Source organism: Anabrus simplex, chromosome 6 (assembly GCF_040414725.1).
Source record: "Anabrus simplex isolate iqAnaSimp1 chromosome 6, ASM4041472v1, whole genome shotgun sequence".
Lineage (NCBI taxonomy): Eukaryota > Metazoa > Arthropoda > Insecta > Orthoptera > Tettigoniidae > Anabrus > Anabrus simplex.
Window position 1 is genome coordinate 9,498,562 of NC_090270.1, and position 21,218 is coordinate 9,519,779.

At 39.1% G+C, this 21,218-nt stretch overlaps 1 protein-coding gene across 1 annotated transcript in view; it reads right to left on the reverse strand.

Moving 5' to 3' along the window:
* Positions 1-21,218, reverse strand: part of gw (trinucleotide repeat containing adaptor protein gawky) — a 475,910-nt gene that overhangs the window by 216,190 nt on the left and 238,502 nt on the right. The window contains exon 13 of the mRNA XM_067149652.2: positions 20,047-20,197. Within this exon, the coding sequence (XP_067005753.2) occupies positions 20,047-20,197 (151 nt within the window). The remainder of the gene's footprint in view (positions 1-20,046; positions 20,198-21,218) is intronic.

Here is a 21,218-nt window from a genome sequence, read left to right on the forward strand (position 1 = left end):
CTTATGAAAATGCTCTTCTTTGAAACTGGTTCCACATACTGCAGTCACCATTCGCAGCGCATTCTGACGACTGACTGATCTACAGACTATAGTGAAAATGAAAATCCACAGCCTGTTTCCAGTCATTCGACCAGTTTAGGAATGTAATGAATGAAGCCCCCATCTAACGGCGAGGATAGGGACTGTACAAAAACGTAAAATTTGGCCTGGGAAGATTTGGGGGAAAAGGAGGAGAGTTGCTCGACTAAGTGGTATGTTACAATTTACAAACTTCATCATATAGATCCGTATTGATACAGCTTAAATTAAGAACTGGTGTTAGGTTTAATGGTCTATCCAATCAATACCATACCTGCCAACTTTTGAAAAGGGCTATCAGTAAAACTCACGCGCGACAAAAAATCTAACAATTTTCAACATACCCCGGCTTACAAGAAACTAATCTCATGTTTGTTCTGTATTGAAGATAACAATAAGTAAGATTCTATTAGAATAAAATTTATCGCCGTCACCTATTCAATACAATTCACCGTTTGTGGTTATTAAATTCTAAGTGATTTGTATACACTGCATACATGTTTCGTACTGTTTCTGACAATGGAATAGAATATATTTATTTATCACCTACAGGATGTCCCAATTACAGATGATGTAATAGAAAATTAAATAAAAAATTAAATTAAATAATTAAATAAAATAAAAAATAAAATATATATAGACAGATATAAATCTTCAGATGTTTTTTACAGATTATTCGCATCATTTAGAAAATTATCACGTTCCATCCTTGAGAAGAATTTTACGAATTGCAGTGGAAGGGTGGTGAAAAATGTCCAGTGACCCTTCCAGCTGATTTATTGTCCTAAGGGCTTGTATGAGCCAAGAATTTTCATGCGCAACCATCCTACATTTGGGCAGGTGGAATGTACATTTCTGCCTTGTTTGTCTGCTTGCAACATGAAGTGGGATCGACCCCAGTATAGCCGGACTGTCCACTTTACTCTTCAAGCATTTAATTGCTAACATTGCGTTCGCACATTCTCAGCGTGTAGCCAGCGTATTCATTCCAAGAATGTTTACAAACTCTTCATACCTGCTTGAAGAGAGTGGCATGCCAGGAATACAAAACTAATCCACTTCATGAACCTTATCTGTACTCTCTCAAGATGGTGTATGTGGCCTTACTGATACGGGAGCCTCACCTCACAACCATACTCGAGACAGGGTCTCACCAGGGAACAAAACAGTGTTTTGACACACAAAATATTACTGAAATCTATACAAATCCTTTTGACAAACCCCAGGAGTCAGAAAGATTTCTTTATAATGCCATCGATGTGCTTCTCAAAGGATAAGCCATTCCTGTTACTAAGAATTACACGTAGACCATTAAACTCCTCCACACGATCTAAACTTTCTCCATTGATTTTAATATCTGTAAAATACAGGTGTTGATTTCTGAGTAAATGACATGACACCACACTTGAATTTATTCACTTCAAGGGGCCACTTATCACGCCACTCGCATATTTGCTTCAGATCCTCTTGTAGATTATCGCTATCACTGTCTTCTTCTATGACTTGGTATAGTTTGAAGTCATCAGCGTACAAGAGACATTCACTGCTCTGAACGACTGTAGTAATATCATTTAGGAACAAAACAAATAGAAGAGGCCCTAACAGCGATCCCTGTGGGACGCCAGATGAAGGTTCATACGGGTTAAGAGATCAAACCTTCGGACTTGACAAAACATATTCATTTTGTCAAGTAGCTCTTTAGCCACATCAAAGCCATCTCCAGAGGTCAACCCACAAACGCAGTAGTTCCTTCACTGAAAGGAACTGAAATCCAAATAAGATCAAGAAGAAACCATCCTAGAGATAATCATATAAACATAAATACTTCAGGAGCTGTAGATAAAGCAGACGTCCTCATCTTCACAGACGGATCGAAAACGCAAAACCATGTCGGAGCAGGAATGGTATTACATGTTACAAACTTCATATTTGGTCCGTATTGAAAATGTACATCAATTAAGATTATTAAAATTTTATTAGTCAACCTATTCAATGTATTGAATAGGTTGGAATGGTAGTCGAGAAAAACTCGAAGGAAATCTTCATTCAAATAAAAAGGTTAGATATCAATTGCTCTGTATTCCAAGCCAAACTATTGGGCATCATCATGGCTGTGGAACGGATAGAACTACATTAAAACTATACTTCAGCTTAAGCCATTCATATTGAGTCAAAAACTGCAATTTTTGCCGTAGCTAATAAGGAAACTACCCATCCTCTCGCCACTCAAATCAGAGACAAACTTATTACCCTCAACAAAAAGAACAAGATTACTCTTCACTGGATTAAAGGACACGTAGGACTTCGGGGGAACGAGAGAGCTGACTATCTCGCCAGGGTTGCTGCCAGCTATAAATCTACAATAGACTACAAACCACCACCTCTAAATTATGCCAAACAAGTATTAACTGAATACTATACAACAATTTGGAACTCCATATATACCAGCTCCGAAGATTCCTTCCATACAAAATTATTCATTCCTAATATACCCCACAGACTGTCATCTATCTGGCCCAACTTCATAACCATCCTGTTTATTACAAATCATGGTTGCTTTAAATCCTATCTCCACAAAATGAACATAATGGATTCACCACTCTGCAGCTACCTGGAAAATTCTCCACAGACTGCTCGACACCTGTTAACTGAAAGCACCACGTACTCGAGAGAACGACCAGCTGTGCTACGATCAACTCCCCTGCCAATGATTGTGAAATACCACTGGAACACTGTCCAAGTAACAGAATTCCCCAAGAAAATCTTCCATTCACTTCAATAATTTACCTGTAGGTGAAACACGGGTTGTAAATATATAAGCTAAATTAAAAATTTAAAAAAAGATAAGGATTACGTAACACTTTTTCCACTCAGCTGGAAAACACCCGCACTTAAATGATTTATTTATAATTTCACATAGTGGAATTGAAAGTTCAGAAGCACATTCACGGAGGACAATGCAGGTATCTCGTCAGGCCCACATGATTTGTTGATATCCACCGATGACAGAATCTGTCTCACTTCCAGCACAGAAGTTAGAATAGACACTGGATCTATTGAAAATGGGGAAGAAAAAGTTGAATTGCAGGGCTCGGAAGGAGAATGGTACTTTGCGAAAGTTTGCGCAAATGTGTTTAGAATTTTATATTTCTCGTGGATTTCAGTTCCGTTTATTAACATGGTGGGAGGCAGACGGGAAGATTTTCTTTTATTATTAATGAAATTCCAAAAGCGCTTAGGGCGTGATGACGTCATCTTCCAGAGACCTAACGTAGTCCCTGTACTTGGCACGCAGTAGGTTTTTTACATTCACTTCATAATGTGGAAAACTGCACATAGTTGCACTCTTGGCCTGATCGTTTGTATTTCCTTCACGCCCTTTCTTTATCCTTCAGTTTCTGGATTAGTTCTGAGTCGTACCAAGAAGAATATTTTCTTTCGAAATGGTACGCTGTCTTTTATGACCGCATATAGTAAGTGATATAAAGTGTTCACAGCTTCATCCATCATATCCCAGAGGCACAGGGATAAAAGGTCCCTCATTAAAGACAAATCAGCTTTCTACAAATGCAAATATGACTGTTTTGCGCTTTGAAGCGAAATGTCCTTGGCATAGGTAGGAAGATTTTGATGGCTTGGTGATCTGAGTGAATTACATTTTCAGTTTTGACGCACTCTCCACTCCTAAGTAATTCGTTTGAGACTAAAATTAAGTCTAGAAAATTATCATTCCTAGTAGGGAAATCACAAATCTGAGATCGAATTCATTAATAATTTCTAGAAGTAAGAATATCCCCTCGCTTTTCTATTTGATAATGTGTTGTACTTTCGATAACTCATCAGCTTTTCAAGCTAATTGGCTCAAGTTAAAATCACCGTACATAACAACAGTGTCTCGTGAGTTGAGAACAAACGTAATGTTTCCCAATGTTTGATGTAGGTCGCTAAGCCGGTCGTTCACTTCATCTGGAGGCAGGTAGCAGCACACAATGAAGACAGTACGACCGGGTTGAGGGTTGACTTTCATTACTTGAAACTCCCCAGCACGACCGGGTTGAGCGTTTACTTTCACTACTTGACACTCCCAATTCCCAGCAAGCTCAGGCTTCGACACTGGTCCAATGTCAGGCTTCTGAAACACCTCCACCATCCAGTTTTGCAGTGTTCACGGAATTTCTGTCCTTACGAAATACAATGTAACTGTCTGTTAATATTTCAGTATCAACTACAGTTTCCTTAAGCCAACTTTCGCTGATACAAATACAGTCATAGTTCCCTTAGTCCAGCATTAAAATCAACAAGTGAGTTACGCATACTCCTCACATTTTGATAGAAAAATGTCATGCCTAGATTGCTTTGGTTGGGACCTGGGTTCAGTCGTTCATCTCCGGAGAGCGCTGGCGTTAGGACGGCTAGTACATAGCCGGATACCTGCGGACGAGCCGGCCCCTCTTGGCCGCGGGCGGACCTTTTACTTCGGTGTGGCGACACGAAGTACCTTGAGCCGTTGCGAGAAGCCACCAGGCCACAAACTGCATTTAATAATCACTAGCAGAGGTGCCAACCTTTGAAGTGGATTATCAGTAATCGCCCTTTGCCCCGGAGAAAATTTTCTAGTCAAGTCCAAAGTGTGCTCCTGAAACATGCTCGTTTAGCATGTTCATAAAATGTAGGTTTATCTGTGATTGCTAAGAGCTTGCATTAGCTCTCATTTGACTTCACTAAAATGGCTATTAACTATTTCCCAAACTGTACCGCAGAGGGCAGCGCCCCTGCTTTGTAAACGGATGGTCCTTCCTTACGCGAGTCTTTGACTTTTATCTCCTTGTCATGATGTCTTTGTTGTTGTTATGACCTGAAGGAAGGAAAGAAAGATGGAGTCGCCTCTACTCGGAGTAGCATTTTTGAATTATCGATGGGTTTTTATCAGGTTTAAACTCTGCCTGTATTCATATTCTGATTTTTAATTGATCAGCTACAACCTCAGGTAATGTGAGCTGTGTTTTTGCTTTTATTTTATGTTTATCTTGTGGCTGTTTCAAGTGCCTTGTAATCGCGACTGACTGATATACATCTTTGCCCCGCTATATGAATGGGTGTGTGTTTGCGGGCACTATTGTGGTGGTGGTGACGAGGTAACTGGGTCTCTACGAGAATTGTCATCATGTGCACGACATTATACTTCTTTATTGCCACCAAATGTTACTAGGCTCTGGGTGTCGACACAGAGATACGTCGTACCCAGTGCCTGTGTTGGTGGGCTTGTACGTGGGCCGTGGGTCCATATCGTCCTGCTTATATATATATATATTTTTGCAGTGTGCACGTTTCTACGTCGTGTGCGGGAACTTACTTATGGCCAGGTGAGTCATACTACATGTGTTTACGATCTGTTTTGAAAAGAGGTTATTGACCCTATTGTTGCGCGATGTCGACAATGCCTGAATGTTTGTGTGTATGTGTGAGAGCGAGCGAGGGGCTAAAAGGATGTCGTATCGGTTAGTTAATTTATGTTTCCTTTTCATTTATTCCTCGTACACTTGGTTTTCACTTCGAGTGCTGTGTTTATTATTTTTATCTTGGTCTATTTTATGACCGTTTTGCTCGTTCTTATGGCCGCCATTTTTGTTTCATTTCAATTCGGGTGATGCGCACAATCGCTTTATTTTCTTTGCCTTTTGTGTGCTCTTTGGTACTGAGATGCTGCACTTCTGGCCATCTCGATACCTTCATTGCCTTCACGTAACTTGTTGTTCGCTCTACTCCGAGAGGCTGCGTGATCTTTTATCCTTGTGATGGTCATTGTTGATGCTGTAATAATGATGGAGGTTTGAGTAATGTTTGGAAAATATAATGTGAACTACTTCGCGGAAAGAAATGACCAAAATAAGATGTTGTGTAAATATCAATTAAGCAGTGAGCACGTCTCAAGTTATTGTTTATCCATATGTTTAGGGTATGTTGTGCTCAAAAGGTTACGATGCTAGCTTCTACTAACCTGATGGACAAAAGCACGTATGTAATAATGTTTCCTTTTTTTTTTTTTTTTTTTTTGGGTGGCTTCCTCTTTGCATTTACGTTTTATCTTAATAAACCCTCATTTAATTTCATTTGATTTTTATTGCTGGTAGTTAGTTGTTTTTCCTTGTCATGAATTATTATTATTATTATTATTATTATTAATCAACCTCTTCAGTTCGAGGCTGTTATCTGCCTCTCCTAATCGGAGTCCACGTCCTCGAATCTCCGGTCGGTTATATATGTGTTTTTTTTCGTATTGGGTCCGGTCCAAATGGTAGCAGATGCGTGCTCGATCAGGACGTCTCCTCTGTAATAGACTCGGACGAGATGGAACTGGAGATGGTGATGTATGCTTATTTTTTTATGTGAAGCCTCAATTTCTCTTAATTTATCTTGTGAAGCCACTATTATTCTGATCTTAATTTTGAGTAATGTTTTATATTTATCTGCATTGTTGTGCCAATCGGCGTGTATGCGTTGTGTTTGAGTTGAATAGCATTGTGTTGATAATGGAGAGTCAGAAAATGATTGAGATGAGTAAACATACCGACGTTTTGTCTACGGAAATGCCGGACGCTGTGAGAGATAAAGGGGAGGATACTGATGAGCTTAATGCTTCAGTTGCGTCCGATAATGATAGTGCTAGGTGCCCTGATCGTGGAAATGTTATGGAGTGTCGTAATCGTGCCCTTGACCTGAACACCGTGAGGAGCCCGTTTCTCCTATTTCCAGACCTGCTTGTTATCCGAACGCTAATGCAAATATTAATCCTATATTTGATGTAGTCCGTAAATGGAAATTAAATTTTTCGGGGGAAGGCAATAGTTCTAGCGTGATTGAATTCTTAGAGCGGGTGGAAGACATTGCGGAGTGCAGCTCGCTCCCCCTCGATCTATTCGTACCCGTCATCCCCGGAATGTTGAGAAGGTTTAGATTGACGAAAGGCAGTATTCGGTCGTGGGAAGATTTCGCTGTCCGCATTAAGCAGCGATTTGGTTTATCAGACATGGATTATTGTTTGAAACAGGAAATTTTTAGAAGGACTCAGGGAATGGGAGAAGGTATCGACGATTACGCCACAGGCATTCTAACCCTATTCAATCGTTGAACCGTTCAGGCACCGGAATATGAAGTCTTTGACCAATTTTATCGAAATCTGGCCCCTGACAACAAATTATATATAAAGAGGTCCCAAGTTGACTGTGTTGAAGACATTATAAATTTAGGCCGTGAGTTCGAATCGACAGTAAGTCAGAACAAGCTGTATCGTCCACCTCCTACTCCTTCCGATTGTTCTTTTCCCGATGTTGCATGTCGTGTACCCATCAAGTCGGTTTCCTTTGGTGCCACCCCGTCTTCATCTCGGTCTTGTGGCAGACCCGATCGACAGTCCGACCTTGTATCCCCACCTCGGCGCCATGTCAACGCCATTCAACCCTCTAATCCGACTACCGTAAGCAACGCCTCTGCTAGAAAATGCTGGAATTGTGGTAAACAGGGACATATTTCAAAGTACTGCCGGTCTAAGAGTCCTCTCAAATGTTTTAATTGTGGTCTTACTGGTGTTACTCGGCGCGTGTGTCCGCGATGCAATCCTGAGCAGGGAAACTGAAGGCGCGCTCCTGTGATGGCCCGCCGTTTGCGCCTGATATTGGTGTGAATAAACGAATCTGGGGTCTCCCCTCGTCTACACCCTGGGCCAAGATTTAGATAGGATCGCGAATTGTTTATGCCTTATTGGATACCGGGTCGAGTGTTTCGTTCATCAGCCAATCCCTTGTATCTTCCCTCAATTTGACGTATCTGCCTGCCTGTGAGAACCTGGGAAAGTTCATGTCCGCTGATGGGCGTCAGGTGTGTGCCGTGGGTCGTGTCGAGTGTCATATCAAAATTCATGGTTTGTCATGGGACTGGACGTTCAATATTGTTCCCGACTTGTCTGTCCCGGTCATTTTAGGATCCGATTTCATGTTGGCAACTGGTTTGTCCATTGATTTCATCAGTCGTACCTTTGCCTTTCGGTTCAAATCTGATACGAGTTACCCCTTTGAAACCCACTTTCAGCGTGGCACCGCATGCGCCATCGTGGAATCTCCACTGCCCAACGCCTCATGTGAATTGACTGAGAATCAAACCTTGATGCTGAACGGTCTGTTAGAAGAATTTTCCGATGTGCTGACTGCCGATCTGGGTTGTGCCAAGAATTTTTCCTATTCAATCGAACTCAAAAACGACACCCCTGTTAGGTCCCCTCCGTTTAGCTGTTCACCCCCTAAATTGTGCGCTATGCGCGAAATGGTAAACGAGTTGTTAGAAAGGAAGGTCATCAGTCCCTCAAAATCGCCCTATAGTAACCCCGCTTTCCTTGTCCCCAAAAAGGACGGTCGATTTAGGTTCGTGATCGACTATCGAAAAGTCAATAAGAACATCGTCTTTGACAGTTTCCCGTTGCCTACCATCGAAAGCGCATTTCAACATTTTCATGGCGCAAGGTTCTTCGCTGTTTTTTTATTTCAATTCGGCGTGCTATCAAATCCCCTTAGACCCCAAAAGTCGTCCTTGCACCGCCTTCGCCACTCCTTTTGGGCTTTTCGAATTCAATAAAGTGCCGATGGGTATCTCAATCGGTGGCCAAGCGCTTAGTCGGGTGATGGACTCGATCTTCGGAGACCTAAAATTTTCTTATGTATTCAATTTTTTGGATGATCTTCTCATATATTCCTCGAGCTTCGACGAACACTTAGCTCACCTGCGCGAGGTACTCACCCGTTTGCGCAAGCACGGTTTTACCATCAATCCCAGAAAGGTGTCTCTTTGCTCTAAGCGCCTGAATTTCCTTGGCCATGTCATCTCCGAGTCCGGCATTGCTGTGAACCCTGACAAGAGTCAAATGTATTAGAGAATTTCCTCGCGCAAAGAATGTACGTGGCGTTAGAAGATTCTTGGGTATGGTTGGCTTCTACAGTCGTTTCATTAAGGATTTCTCCCAAATTTCGGCCCCCTTAAACCTTCTCAAAAAGAAAAATAGTCGCTTCGTCTGGGACGAACCCCAAGCCAATGCCTTCAATCAGTTGAAAGATGCCCTCTGTCAAGCCCCTGTTCATCACAGTCCAAATTTCTCCCGTGATTTCGTTCTACAGTGCGACTCTAGTGAACTTGCAGTTTCCGCCGTATTAAATCAATATACAATAATAAAGTTGTATTATGAATCCACCTGTTCAATACAATATAATGTTGTTACATTTAAAATAACTTCATTAGTTAAAAAGTTATATATGGGACATGTTTTGCTCCCTTATAGAGCATCATCAGCCAAATCTGAATCTCAAATAATTGTTATTTACGTAAATAAAGACTTAAGAACTATTAGAACATTTTTGACAAACTTAAAACTTATTCTATTAGAAAACCATAAAATATAAAATCTTTGTATACATGGCTTAATTACATGTGCTTAATAGGAAGATACATTAAAGTTATGGAAGAGAGAGTACTAAAATATAAAATAAATAATACATATATCATGTCCAAAATCCTAGAAAGACGTGAAGATCAATCTTAGGAGTTAAAATTTGAGGATTTTCTTAGCAATGAGATCTGGTAAAAAAGATATTTATCCCTTGTGGATAAGAGTCTATAAAGATTCAAATTTATCGTCAATTTGATGATTGAACTTATAACAGGATAAATGTTGGTCTTCAAGAAATTTAAATGCTTGTTGTCATGTGACCTCGGCGAATGCTGTTGAAAAGATATGTTCTTATAGATGTCAATGACCGTTCGTTGAACTAATGGATTTGATAAGGTGATTGAAAGGGACGTAAATCAACGTTATATTGAAAGCTGCTGCTTGGTTTATCTTGTTGAATGTCTGTAACAAGAAAAGGAATCTTGTAAGTAATCGGAATTTGTGTTGCTAGTTAAGAGTGTGCTTCTAGAAACTTCACTTACCCCTCCAATTGCTGTTTGTCGGTTTGGTGTTGTCCGAGGTTAAGTGGTGACTGTCTGTTCTGTGTCTACTCCTTGTGTTGTAAGAGTGAGGTGGTGGGGGTTGAGGGGGGGGAGTAGGGGTAGGAGGAGAAATGTTTGTGGGTGTGGTTTTGGAAGGGGAATATCTAGTAGGAGCGCAGGGAGGGGTTGAGTTCTTTAATGTTGGATGATTATTAGTTGTTTTGGGAATGAAAACTTTGGCAAAATTACTTTTTTCTAGATTAAGCGTCTTTAAGAGTTTCGGTAATTGTTCGTGTAACAGATTTCTTATTTCAATTTCGTCATTTAAATTTTTTTCCTTATTGAAATACTGGTCTAAGTGGATATAAATATTTTCTAATTCTGTCATTAGTTTACGTTTTTCTATCTTCTTTATAATTTTTAGGTCTTTCTCTATGGTTGTAAATTGGTGGCCTGACTCTCTCATGTGAGCACTCATCGCAGAATGTTTGTTGTGCTTTGTAGCATTAACGTGTTCTAAGTATCTTGTGAGAAAGTTACGGCCAAGTTTGGCCAACATATGAACATTTACATTCTACACATGTTAATCTATAGATGCCAGAACTTAGATAAGGGTTCTTGTTGGAATTTATACTATTGTGGTTGAAAAAAATGTTTCTGTTTGTATTTTGTGTTTTGAATGCTACATTCACATCTCGTTTTTGATAGGATTAGTTATTTGAAAAATGGCTGGATTGGTGAATGTAAATGTTGCGAATTTGGACTGCTTAGTTTTTTCGGGAGTAAGATTAGTTACTAACTTTTGTTTTACTTTATTGATGATTCGATTGACTATATTTATTTTATATCCATTAATTGAGGCCAGGTCTTTTATAAAATTGAGTTCCTTTTTTAAGTTACTCTCTGAAAGGGGGATTTTGAAAGCTCTATAAACTAAACTGTAAAAAGCCGCCTGTTTATGTGATTTTGGGTGAAGAGAATCATTTTTTATCGTTAGAGGAGCGTATGATGGTTTTCTAAATATTTGAAATTCATAACTATCTCTTATTCGTGTTACATTAATATCCAGGAAGTTTATTGAGTTGTTAGTTTCATCTTCTTTGGTGAATTTTATATTTGGGTCAATATTATTTAAGAAACTTAGGATTTTTTCACTATCATTTTTTTGGCTATCTATTATGACAAAGGTGTCATCTACATACCTGATCCAAAGGCAAAGTCCATTTATTTTTGTGTTTATTTTGTTTTGCTCCAAATGATCCATATATATGTCTGCCAGTATGCCCGACGTGGGGTCTCCCATTGCTAGGCATATTTGATGGTAAATCTTTTTATTAAATGTGAAGTAATTATTGTTTAATACAAATTTCAGTAGGTTTACGAATTCATCTATTTCACATCTGCTTAATTTACTGTATGTAAGGAGATTGTGTTTGATGATATTGATGGTTTCTTTAACCAGTATATTTGGATACATGTTGGTTACGTCGAATGAAACCATTTTATGTTGTGGTTGTAAATTGAATTTTCCTAGTTTATTACAAAATTCTATTGAATTTTTGATTGTTGATTCGTTGTTAAATTTGAAATGTCTTTTGAGGAAATAGTGTATAAATTTGGATGTTTTATACGTGGGACTATTTCTACTGTTTATTATAGGACGTATGGGTACGTTGGGTTTATGTAATTTGGGCAATGCTCTAGCTGTTGGTAACTTTGGATTCATATTTATCATTTTTTGGTGTTCTTGTTCATTAAATAAAAAAGTAGAATTCTTGAGGATAATTTTTAGATTCCGTTGAATCTTATTTATGGGATCCTGGTTTACGACAGTGTAGGTTTTGTCTGAAAAGAATTCTTCTGTTTTTTCAATATAGTCATTTTTATTTAAGAGGACTGTGGTTTCACCTTTGTCTGCTTTGGTAACTACATTATTTTTGTTTAGTTTTGTTCTTAGTGTCATTATTTCTGTTATGAGAGTGGGATTAGAACTTTTGTTTATTTCCCTTACGAAAACCGGGAGCTTCTTTTTAACTTCAAATCTGATGTCGTTTTGTATATCTGGTGTTAATTTATTCAAGTTTGATTCAACTTCTGCTACTACATTGATTACGTCTTCTACTTTTTGAGAGTTAGGCCAATTAAATTTTGAACCTTTATCTAATAGGTTCATTTCATTATCAGTGAAGTTTGTGTTTGAGAGATTGATAGTGGTGGGAATGTTTTTAAGGTTAGAATTAGGATTATTTGCTCTATTGTTAGATTTGTTATGATTTGGTTTGTTTTCTTTTAAGAGTGTAAGTTTGTTATCTAGGGTTTTTTGTTTCTTGTCTAAAACGTCTGCAAGTTTCTCTGTTATATGATTTTGGATAGAGTTCCATTCTAAAGGAGATAATTCTTGTGCAATTTGGTTGATGATGCTCTATAAGGGAGCGAAACATGTCCCATATATAACTTTTTAACTAATGAAGTTATTTTAAATGTAACAACATTATATTGTATTGAACAGGTGGATTCATAATAAAACTTTATTATTGTATATCAACAGATTTCAATACGGATTAAAACATGAGATTAGTATTAAATCAATCCGATGAGGATGGGAAGCTGGTCCCCATTGCATTCTTCAGCAAGTTGTTGCACGGAGCTGAATTGCGGTACTCTATCTATGAAAAAGAATGCCTAGCCGTAGTCTTGGGAGTTGAAAAATTCCGGTCTTATTTGGAACACCGCCATTTCTTCGTCCATACGGACAACCAAGCGCTATCTTGGATGAGCGCTAATGTCAAACGACTCGGTAGAACGGCTAGATGGATACTCCGTTTGTCAGCTTATCAATTCATCATTGTTCACGTTCGAGGCAAAGAAAATGTGGTAGCCGACTGTCTGTCACGCATGTTCGACGGAGTGCCGGAGAGTGAGGTCGAACCCGAAGACGATTGTTATCCATCCTAGTTTGTTGAAAGTGTCAACATTTTGCAAAGTTATCCCTGGTCTTTCACAGACATCTCCGAACATCAAAAAAAATGATATTGAATGTCAGGAGCTGATGAAGGGTGTTGCCGATGGGTCTCTTCGAGACAAATCATTTGGTGTCAAACGAGGGCTGTTAGTCCACCGCAGCTATAAAAATGGCAAAGACAAGGTTTTCGTTCCTCTGGCATTACGATCCATGATGTTACACTACTACCATGACTCTTACCTAGGTGCTCATCTGGGTCAATTCAAAACCCTGAATCGTATCTCTCGGGATTCCTTTTGGCCCAACCTGAAAAAGAATGTACTGGAGTATGTGAAAAGTTGCGACACATGTCAGAGGTGCAAACCTGCGCAATCCCGTCAAACTGGTCTTCATTCCGCTGACATTGCATCCTACCCCGGAGAAAAGTTGTTTGTAGATTTTTTTGGTCCTCTTATGAAGTCCCAAAATGGCAACATCGGAATTCTGTCGGTAGTTGACGCCTTCTCTAAATTCGTCTGGTTGTTTCCAGTTAGAAAAATTAACTCGAGCAGTGCTATTCGCCTTCTATCTCACCATATTTTCGGAGTTTATGGCCCCCCGAAAATGTTAGTAACTGACAATGCGTCTAACTTCAGTGGCAATAAATTTTGTCATTTGTGTTTCGGATGGGGAGTGAAGCAGGTTTTTCTGAGCCCCCACTATCCCAAACCTTCACACGTCGAAAGATTTCATCGCAATCTCAAGGCCTGTCTGAGTGCTTACCATAGCGCTGATCAGCGGACCTGGGATGAAAATCTTGATTTTTTTGTTCTAGCTTTCAACAGTGCAGTCCACGAGTCCCATCGCCGCAGCCCGGCAGAATTATTCATTGTTAGAAATCTGGCTGACCCATTGGAGTTGAAATGGAATATTGAATACCTGAGCAAACCGTCAAGGAACGTAGAGATTGAATCTAAACATTCATGCTCCACATGTTTGAATCAGTCATGCACTTTCATGCCATTACTTAAACGTTTAGATTAATATATTGCATGACACGCCCGCGCAATTGTGCAAAGCGCAATGCTATTTTTATCAAGTAATAAATTAAAATTCACCAGAATTGTCTAGAAATGACTCCTAAAATCTCTACAAAAGTCATTAGTTGCTATCTTTGAAATTCTGTCACTAAATTTCCAAAATAAGACTCCAAATCTAGCAACTAGACATGTCAACGAACACAAACATAGGAGGCAAGATCGAGAGATTTACAATCGATATACACGTTGCGATACACAGGTTTCAATAAACATAGCACATTCGCATGCATTTCATTAGTAAGCAGCCAATTAGCAAAGGACTTCTGGCCACTGGCGTACAATGCCGAAATGGCGGGATTTGAAAACAAATGTTGGATGTTCACCAAACAATAAGCTAAAATTAGGAGAAATAATAGAATAATAGGGAGGCGGGAAAAAACTGTCGAAAATCGGGAGTCTTGACGATGAGAATAGTTAATCGGGAGCCTCCCGTCTAAATCGGGAAAGTTGGCAGGTATGTAACAGTATACAATAAAAACTTAATGTTGTTTAAAATATTAATCATTCTTCTGTCTTGCTGTGATAAAAATTAGTGCTGATTTGACTAGAAGGAAGCCGAAAGTTAAAGACAGATTGGTTGGCTGTAGGAGTATTGTTGAAAGCAGGTGGACTGTTTTCAAAGGAATATCAAATATCAGTAATAATTTGTCGGGACAGAGTGAAATTTAAGCTCCATATTTCTTCAATGAAAAATAAAATGGTGATGCGTTATCTGAAGGGAAATCAAAAATACCAAGTATGAGAATGAGAAAAATTTGAACAAACAAGAATTCCTAAATAAAATACCAAAAATATTTACTCACTCTCTGTCTTATCCAGCCCTGTACGTTGGGTTGATGTTGACCTTAGCACTGAAAATGAAATGGCATATGGCTTTTAGTGCCGGGAGTGTCCGAGGACAAGTTCGGTTCGCCAGGTGCAGGTCTTTTGAACTTGCACCCATAGGCGACCTGCGTGTTGTGATGAGGATGAAATGATGATGAAGACGACACATACACCCAGCCCCCGTACCAGCGAAATTAACCAATTAAGGTTAATTCCCGAACATGCTGGGAATCGAACTCAGAACCCATGTGTCCAAAGGCCAACATGCTAACCATTTAGCCATGGAGCCGGACACCTTAGCAATGACTGCGGACTGCTCACAGATTATGTGGCAGATGAGGAGTGGAGGGGGCTACAAGTTGATGGACAAGAAGTCGCACATGCATAGTGTGTTGCAGCAAACTTGCTTGTTTGCTGATTCCAACCTCTTTCAAGTATTTTCCTGAATTTCGTTAAGATTGTGAATGGGATTCGATTTTTGATGAAGGTTTATGTGAATATTTTCCAGACTGTTTAATAAAGTGCGGCCAATATGCGAGTAAATACAGTAGGTCACATCTTTATAAAATATTGAGTGGCAAAAAATATGTAATAATACAATTAAAGCAATAATTATTTCATTATTCAAAGTCAATACGGAACCAACAAGGTATTCATCAACTGTAGCTACAGGCTTGAGTTCGGGCAAGCTGCTTGGAAGAAGTGAAGCGAGCGCAGCAGAAAATGGTTCCTTCAATTGTAGTGAAGTTAGCAAGTAAAGGCCTTCGTACTGCCATACTTCAGGAAACCTATTTCATGATTAGGAGCAATATCATGGCATTCGTCGTAAACAATAGACGAATATCAGCATTTTTGATTTTAAGGGAATGTTAATTTTCCGCAATGGTTCCATTAAAACCATAAGTGTCTTGTACGTACTGAACAACAACACTGATGAAGAGAAAGAAAAACTATATACGACCTGCACTCTCTTAAGTGATGACACGAATAACGTATGGTGATAAAGGTGGTGTACTCTGTAGAGGCATATATGCTCTTTAGGTTGTAATGATCGCTACTGTTAAGACAAATTGCAGGCTCATTTGCTCAGATTATCGAGTCACTACTACTGTAACTACTTCCTTGATTTTTGGAGACGCCAAGATGCTGCAGTTTTGTACCACTGGAGTTCTTTTACATGGCAGTAAATCTACCGAAATGAGGCTGTCATATTTGAGCACCTTGGAACACCCGAACTGAGCTGGGATGAAATCTGCCAGCTTGAGACCAGCATACTATCGGAGCTACTCAGCCCAAATGAGGGCAACTAAAGACAGAAAGAGGATCAAATGGAACAGCAAGCAAATTTTTTTAAGAAGTTTACAGTAGCTACTTGAAGACGGAACAAGTTTCGTCAAATGTTTGAACTTGCAAAACGTCTACATTATGTCCAGGGTTAGATTTTTTTTTTTTTTTTTGAGTGTGTCGCCAAACAGGTTTACGGCACTTACCACAGGCCACTGTATAGTCGCTGACCTTTCAGGTAGGAATCGAAATGGGTCCTTCTTAAGAAACACAATTTTTTAAAATTTATATATATATAAATTTTTTTTCTTCTACAAGTTGCTTTACGGTGCACCAACACAGGTAGGTCTTATGGTGACGATAGGATAGGAAAGGGCTAGAAGTGGGAAGGAAGCGGCCATGGCCTTAATTAAGGTACAGCCCCAGCATTTGCTTGGTGTGAAAATGGGACACCACGGAAAGCCATCTTCAGCGCTGCCGAAGGTGGAATTCGAACCCGAATACTGGATGTTTTTTTTTTTTTTTTTAATACTTACTGGATACTGGCCGCAACTATCGAGCTCAGTAAACACAAATTTAGTACTTTAATATTATTGTATACGATTACATTATCGAGACCAGAACAGATGTTGCACCTTACAGAAATAAAGCCATGGGAGGTTTGGGGATTGCCTATTACCATCTTGGTCCTGATATAAAACTGAGAATTTCACATTTTTTGTGTTAAAATATTATAAAAACCGCAGCTGTTTTATCTGCGCACGTTACATTTAAAAACTTTGTATCATTTAGCATTTGTACCGACTTCTTTGAGCGCGCTTTCCAGCTGAGCTCAAGGTCGCGAATAACCGTAATTTCCAATTACATTGTGATTAGCGACTGGCAGAATTGAATATAATGCATTCAAGAACTCGAGAATCGATACTTACATTCAAAACCATATTCTCGAGTTCAACATAACCTTTAAAAGTTGATGCAGGCCTAATTTACGCGGTACAAGATTTCCATAAACTGACTACGAACAATACACCGGTAACCAAATTACAATAGAAGATTTAAAAAAAGGGATTTCGCCATCATTTAGGCGCTTTTGTAACGAACGTGCTTTACTTCATTTTATTAGAAAATTAAACACTTGGGGTTGATTTTTGTTTGGCTTGGTGTTATTAGGATTTTCGAACAGTTTGACTGATCAAAATTGCTGAAATGAAAGTTTTCAGAGGAAACCGACTAAGATTCTCTGGTAAAACTGAATGTAAAGTTTCGAGATTTTTAAGTCGCGTACCGGTAATTAATGTTCGAAGCCGGCCCCACAGACGAACTTTCCTGCCCCACACCCGGAGGGCCCAGGTTCGATTCCTGGCCTGGTCACGTATTTTTACGTGGATACGAGGGCTGGTTCCAGGTTCACTCTCCTTTAATTGGAGTGCTATTTAATGGTGAGATGGACTCCAGTCTAGAGAGTCAGGAATAATGGCCAAGAGGATTCGTCACACTTACCACATGTCACCTCGTAATCTGCAGGCCTTTGGACTGAGCAGCGGTCGCTTGGTAGGCAGAAGGCTGATTGGGGTTGTAATTTGGTTTGGTTTAGGAGTGTTTGTAAGATTATAAGTATACACATTTCTTTTTTGTTATGTTTAGCCGAATTGTTGATGGTTCATTCATTCCCGGATATTCCGTGTTGTACGTTTTTTTTCCGTAGTGCCTCCAAAAACGGCAAATCGAGGTTACACTGTATTCAAGATTTGTTATAAATAAAATGATAATTTCACAGAGCACTTTTTAAGCCTGCTTTAATTTTTTTTAAAGGAGAAATTGGGGATCATCTTGAATTTGGAGAAATACAATATTTCGGTGTTTTTTCTTGTCACCTCACCATTGGGAAGTTCTATAGATTGGATAGATTCAGTTCCAGTTCTTCTACTTTTATCAACTCGGTATAACAGTTTCTTATCCTGTGCTATTCTTTTCAGACAACCAACTGTCGGACTTGTAATTCTCTCTATAAACTGAAAGCTTATTACTTGTTGATCTCCCATGTTCTTGCTTGGTTTCTGTCACTGATTACCTTTTTAATATAATCATTCCACCATGCACTTTTTTAGATTTTCATATTTGGCTCAGCTGTCCACATACTTTTTCTGCTGTACCTACCAAAAGCTTTCTTAGTGTGTTTCTATCAATTTCAGTCCTCCTCTTGGTGACAATCAGCGAACACCTTCCCTGAATTCTTCCTTTAGACAAATGTTTATTTTTGGGACTCTTTTTACAAACTCTGGGAGGTCTTTTCTCTGCAATAACTGCAATGACCTTGACATCATTCACATTCTTCCATACAGTTTGATCTATCAGAATATAATCTATTCCTGTAACCTTTTTATCATCCCAGCTGCATCTTGTGATTATATGGGAGTCCCTTTTCTTGAACCGAATGTTACTATCTAGCATATATTCTCCCTCTTCATTTCTATTTCTCGTTGCCCATTTCACGAGGGCCCAGTGTGAATTCATATCCTGTTCGTTGTGAGCCAACTTGTGAATTAAAATCACCTATTGCTATTAGATCTTCAGTGTATTCTTCCAAGTTATTTTCCTCTTTTGAGCATCCTACCTGTGGGGCATAGACTTGGATCACATTGTATATTTGTTCTCCTAAGTTCATGTATAACTTTCACTAACAAACTTGACTTTATTCTATGTTTTTATGTATGAATTTGCTCATTTAGGACAAATATTTCAAGTTAAAAATGGGAAAGGAAATCTGTATCATCTGATGGCCTACCAGGCATCAATTTTTGTAAAACAGACCAAGTCTCATAGTACATTGGCATTGCCTGGGTTCCAAGTAACCTGTGCAATGGCCTGCACTATATGCACTAGCCATGCGCAGGTGTGCTAGATCCCAACTAATGAGTCCAAATTGGCTCACTGGGCCTAAGTGCTAGCAACCAAGAATGAGTTAGCTGGAAAATGTATAATTTCCAATCACTAAAATATTGTGCAAACTCAATGCCCTACTAGATCCTGTTCCGCCAGCCACTGCTAGTAAGGAAACTACTGAAGCTGCCAAGCTAGATGGCTGGCATGCCAATCTATGAATTATCCGTGTTTCTGCATCTCTTTCACATAGGTCACAACTGGTGACAGCAACTCAGCCTATGTACACGTGATCATCGATTGCACACATCGGCCTATCCCAGCAACGTTGTATTACTGAATACTTGTTGTCTGAGTATCCAGTGGCTTGGAAAAATATCCTCCTCACACTTACCGTAAGAACATACCATACATGTGATGCAATGATTAAGCTAAGAAATACATCACTGTAAAGCATGTCCTTCAAATCCTAACATTCAAGCACCCCAACATCTCTCATAAGTCAGTACAATGAATCAACATGGAATACATTAATATGCGATCTGAAATGACCAAACAGACACATCAAATCTACCAAGACTTTTTGTTCTTTTCTGCAATCTCTTACCTGATTCATGCCCTTAATGTTGTAGTTGAGAATAATTTGGCAGGATCCTCCAGATTATGAACGTTTTTACTATCTTCCACTTGTCTTGGGCATGCACCTAGTGGTGTCTAATAAACAACTGTTGCCACTAAATGCGTAGTATGTTTTCCTTATCAAAAAACTGCAATTCAATTCTTGCGGTAAGTGTGAGGAGAATTTTTTCCAAGCAAATGCTGTTTACGCCACAGGATAGTCAGACAAGAAGCATTCAGTAATACAAACTTGCTGGGATAGGCCATGTATGAAATTTAAAATACAATAAACCAGCAGCTATTCCCTGCGTTTTTAACAGGACATTTGACAAAACATTTAGAACTTACCTGCCAGGATTACCCCACAGAGGTGTTCCATCGGGCTTCATGTTATTAGATCCATTGCCAGGCAATCTGTTTTGAGGCATACCAGGTGGACAGTGCATACCACCACGGCCCATATTTGGGTTCGGCATGTCTTTCCAGTGGGATACTTTACCTGTGAAAAAGAAAAAGAAAACACTAAACATCACAAGTTGCACAGAACTAATTTCTAATTTCTATGAACATTATGGAAATAGCTTCATCATCATCATCATCATCAATGACCCACTCCAGTCGCCCGGGTATTGTTAATAAGCCTCCTCCACTCCTTTCTGTCCTTGCACTTTTCCTGCTCCATTACTTCCGCCACATCCAATCCAGCTTCTCTAATGCCCTTCCAAATCCGATCCATCTACCTTCTTCCCGGTCTTCTACCAGGTCTCTTTCCAATTCCCTTCTTACTACCCGTTCCTTCCCTGTTTTTTTTTTATTTACATGTCTGAACCATCTCAGTCTTGCTTTCTGTATCTTCTGTACTAACGGTTCTATATTTAGCTCTTCTCTGATTTATATATTTTGAATTCTAAATATCTTAAAAATTTTATTTCTACTGCTGGGATCTTACTATTAGTTACCAGCGTTTCTAGTCCGTATGTTAAAACTGGTATGAAATACTGTTAATTTCGTTCTCTTGGATACTTTGTCATCCCATAGAAGCTCTCTGACTTGATGATCAAATGTTGTACCTTTACATAGTCTATTATTAATTTCAGGGTTGATTTCATTACTTCCATTAATAATGCTAACCAGATATGTAAACTGTTCTGAGCTTCACTACGTACAAAAATTGTCTACCAACAAGGAAGTGTCCGAAGGTGTTATTCACAGCATTCTCGAGAGGAATTCATTCACTGTAATGACGTCGATAACTAACCTACTAGACAATATATTCTGCGTTCAGAGGAATCTATCTAATTTACACAAAAAATATAACATATAGGCTAAATAAGCAATCTAATTGCCATGTTACCCCTTTATCTCGAACTTTTTAGCCATAATTCCTTTTTCTAAAAACTTTTACAGAAGAGGCATAGGAAATTGTATCTCAAATTTTTGAAGAAAAACGATGGCTCTTTCCTGAGGTACATAATGTTCAGAGGTTGAAAATTATATCCTTTCTAAAAATTAATTTATAG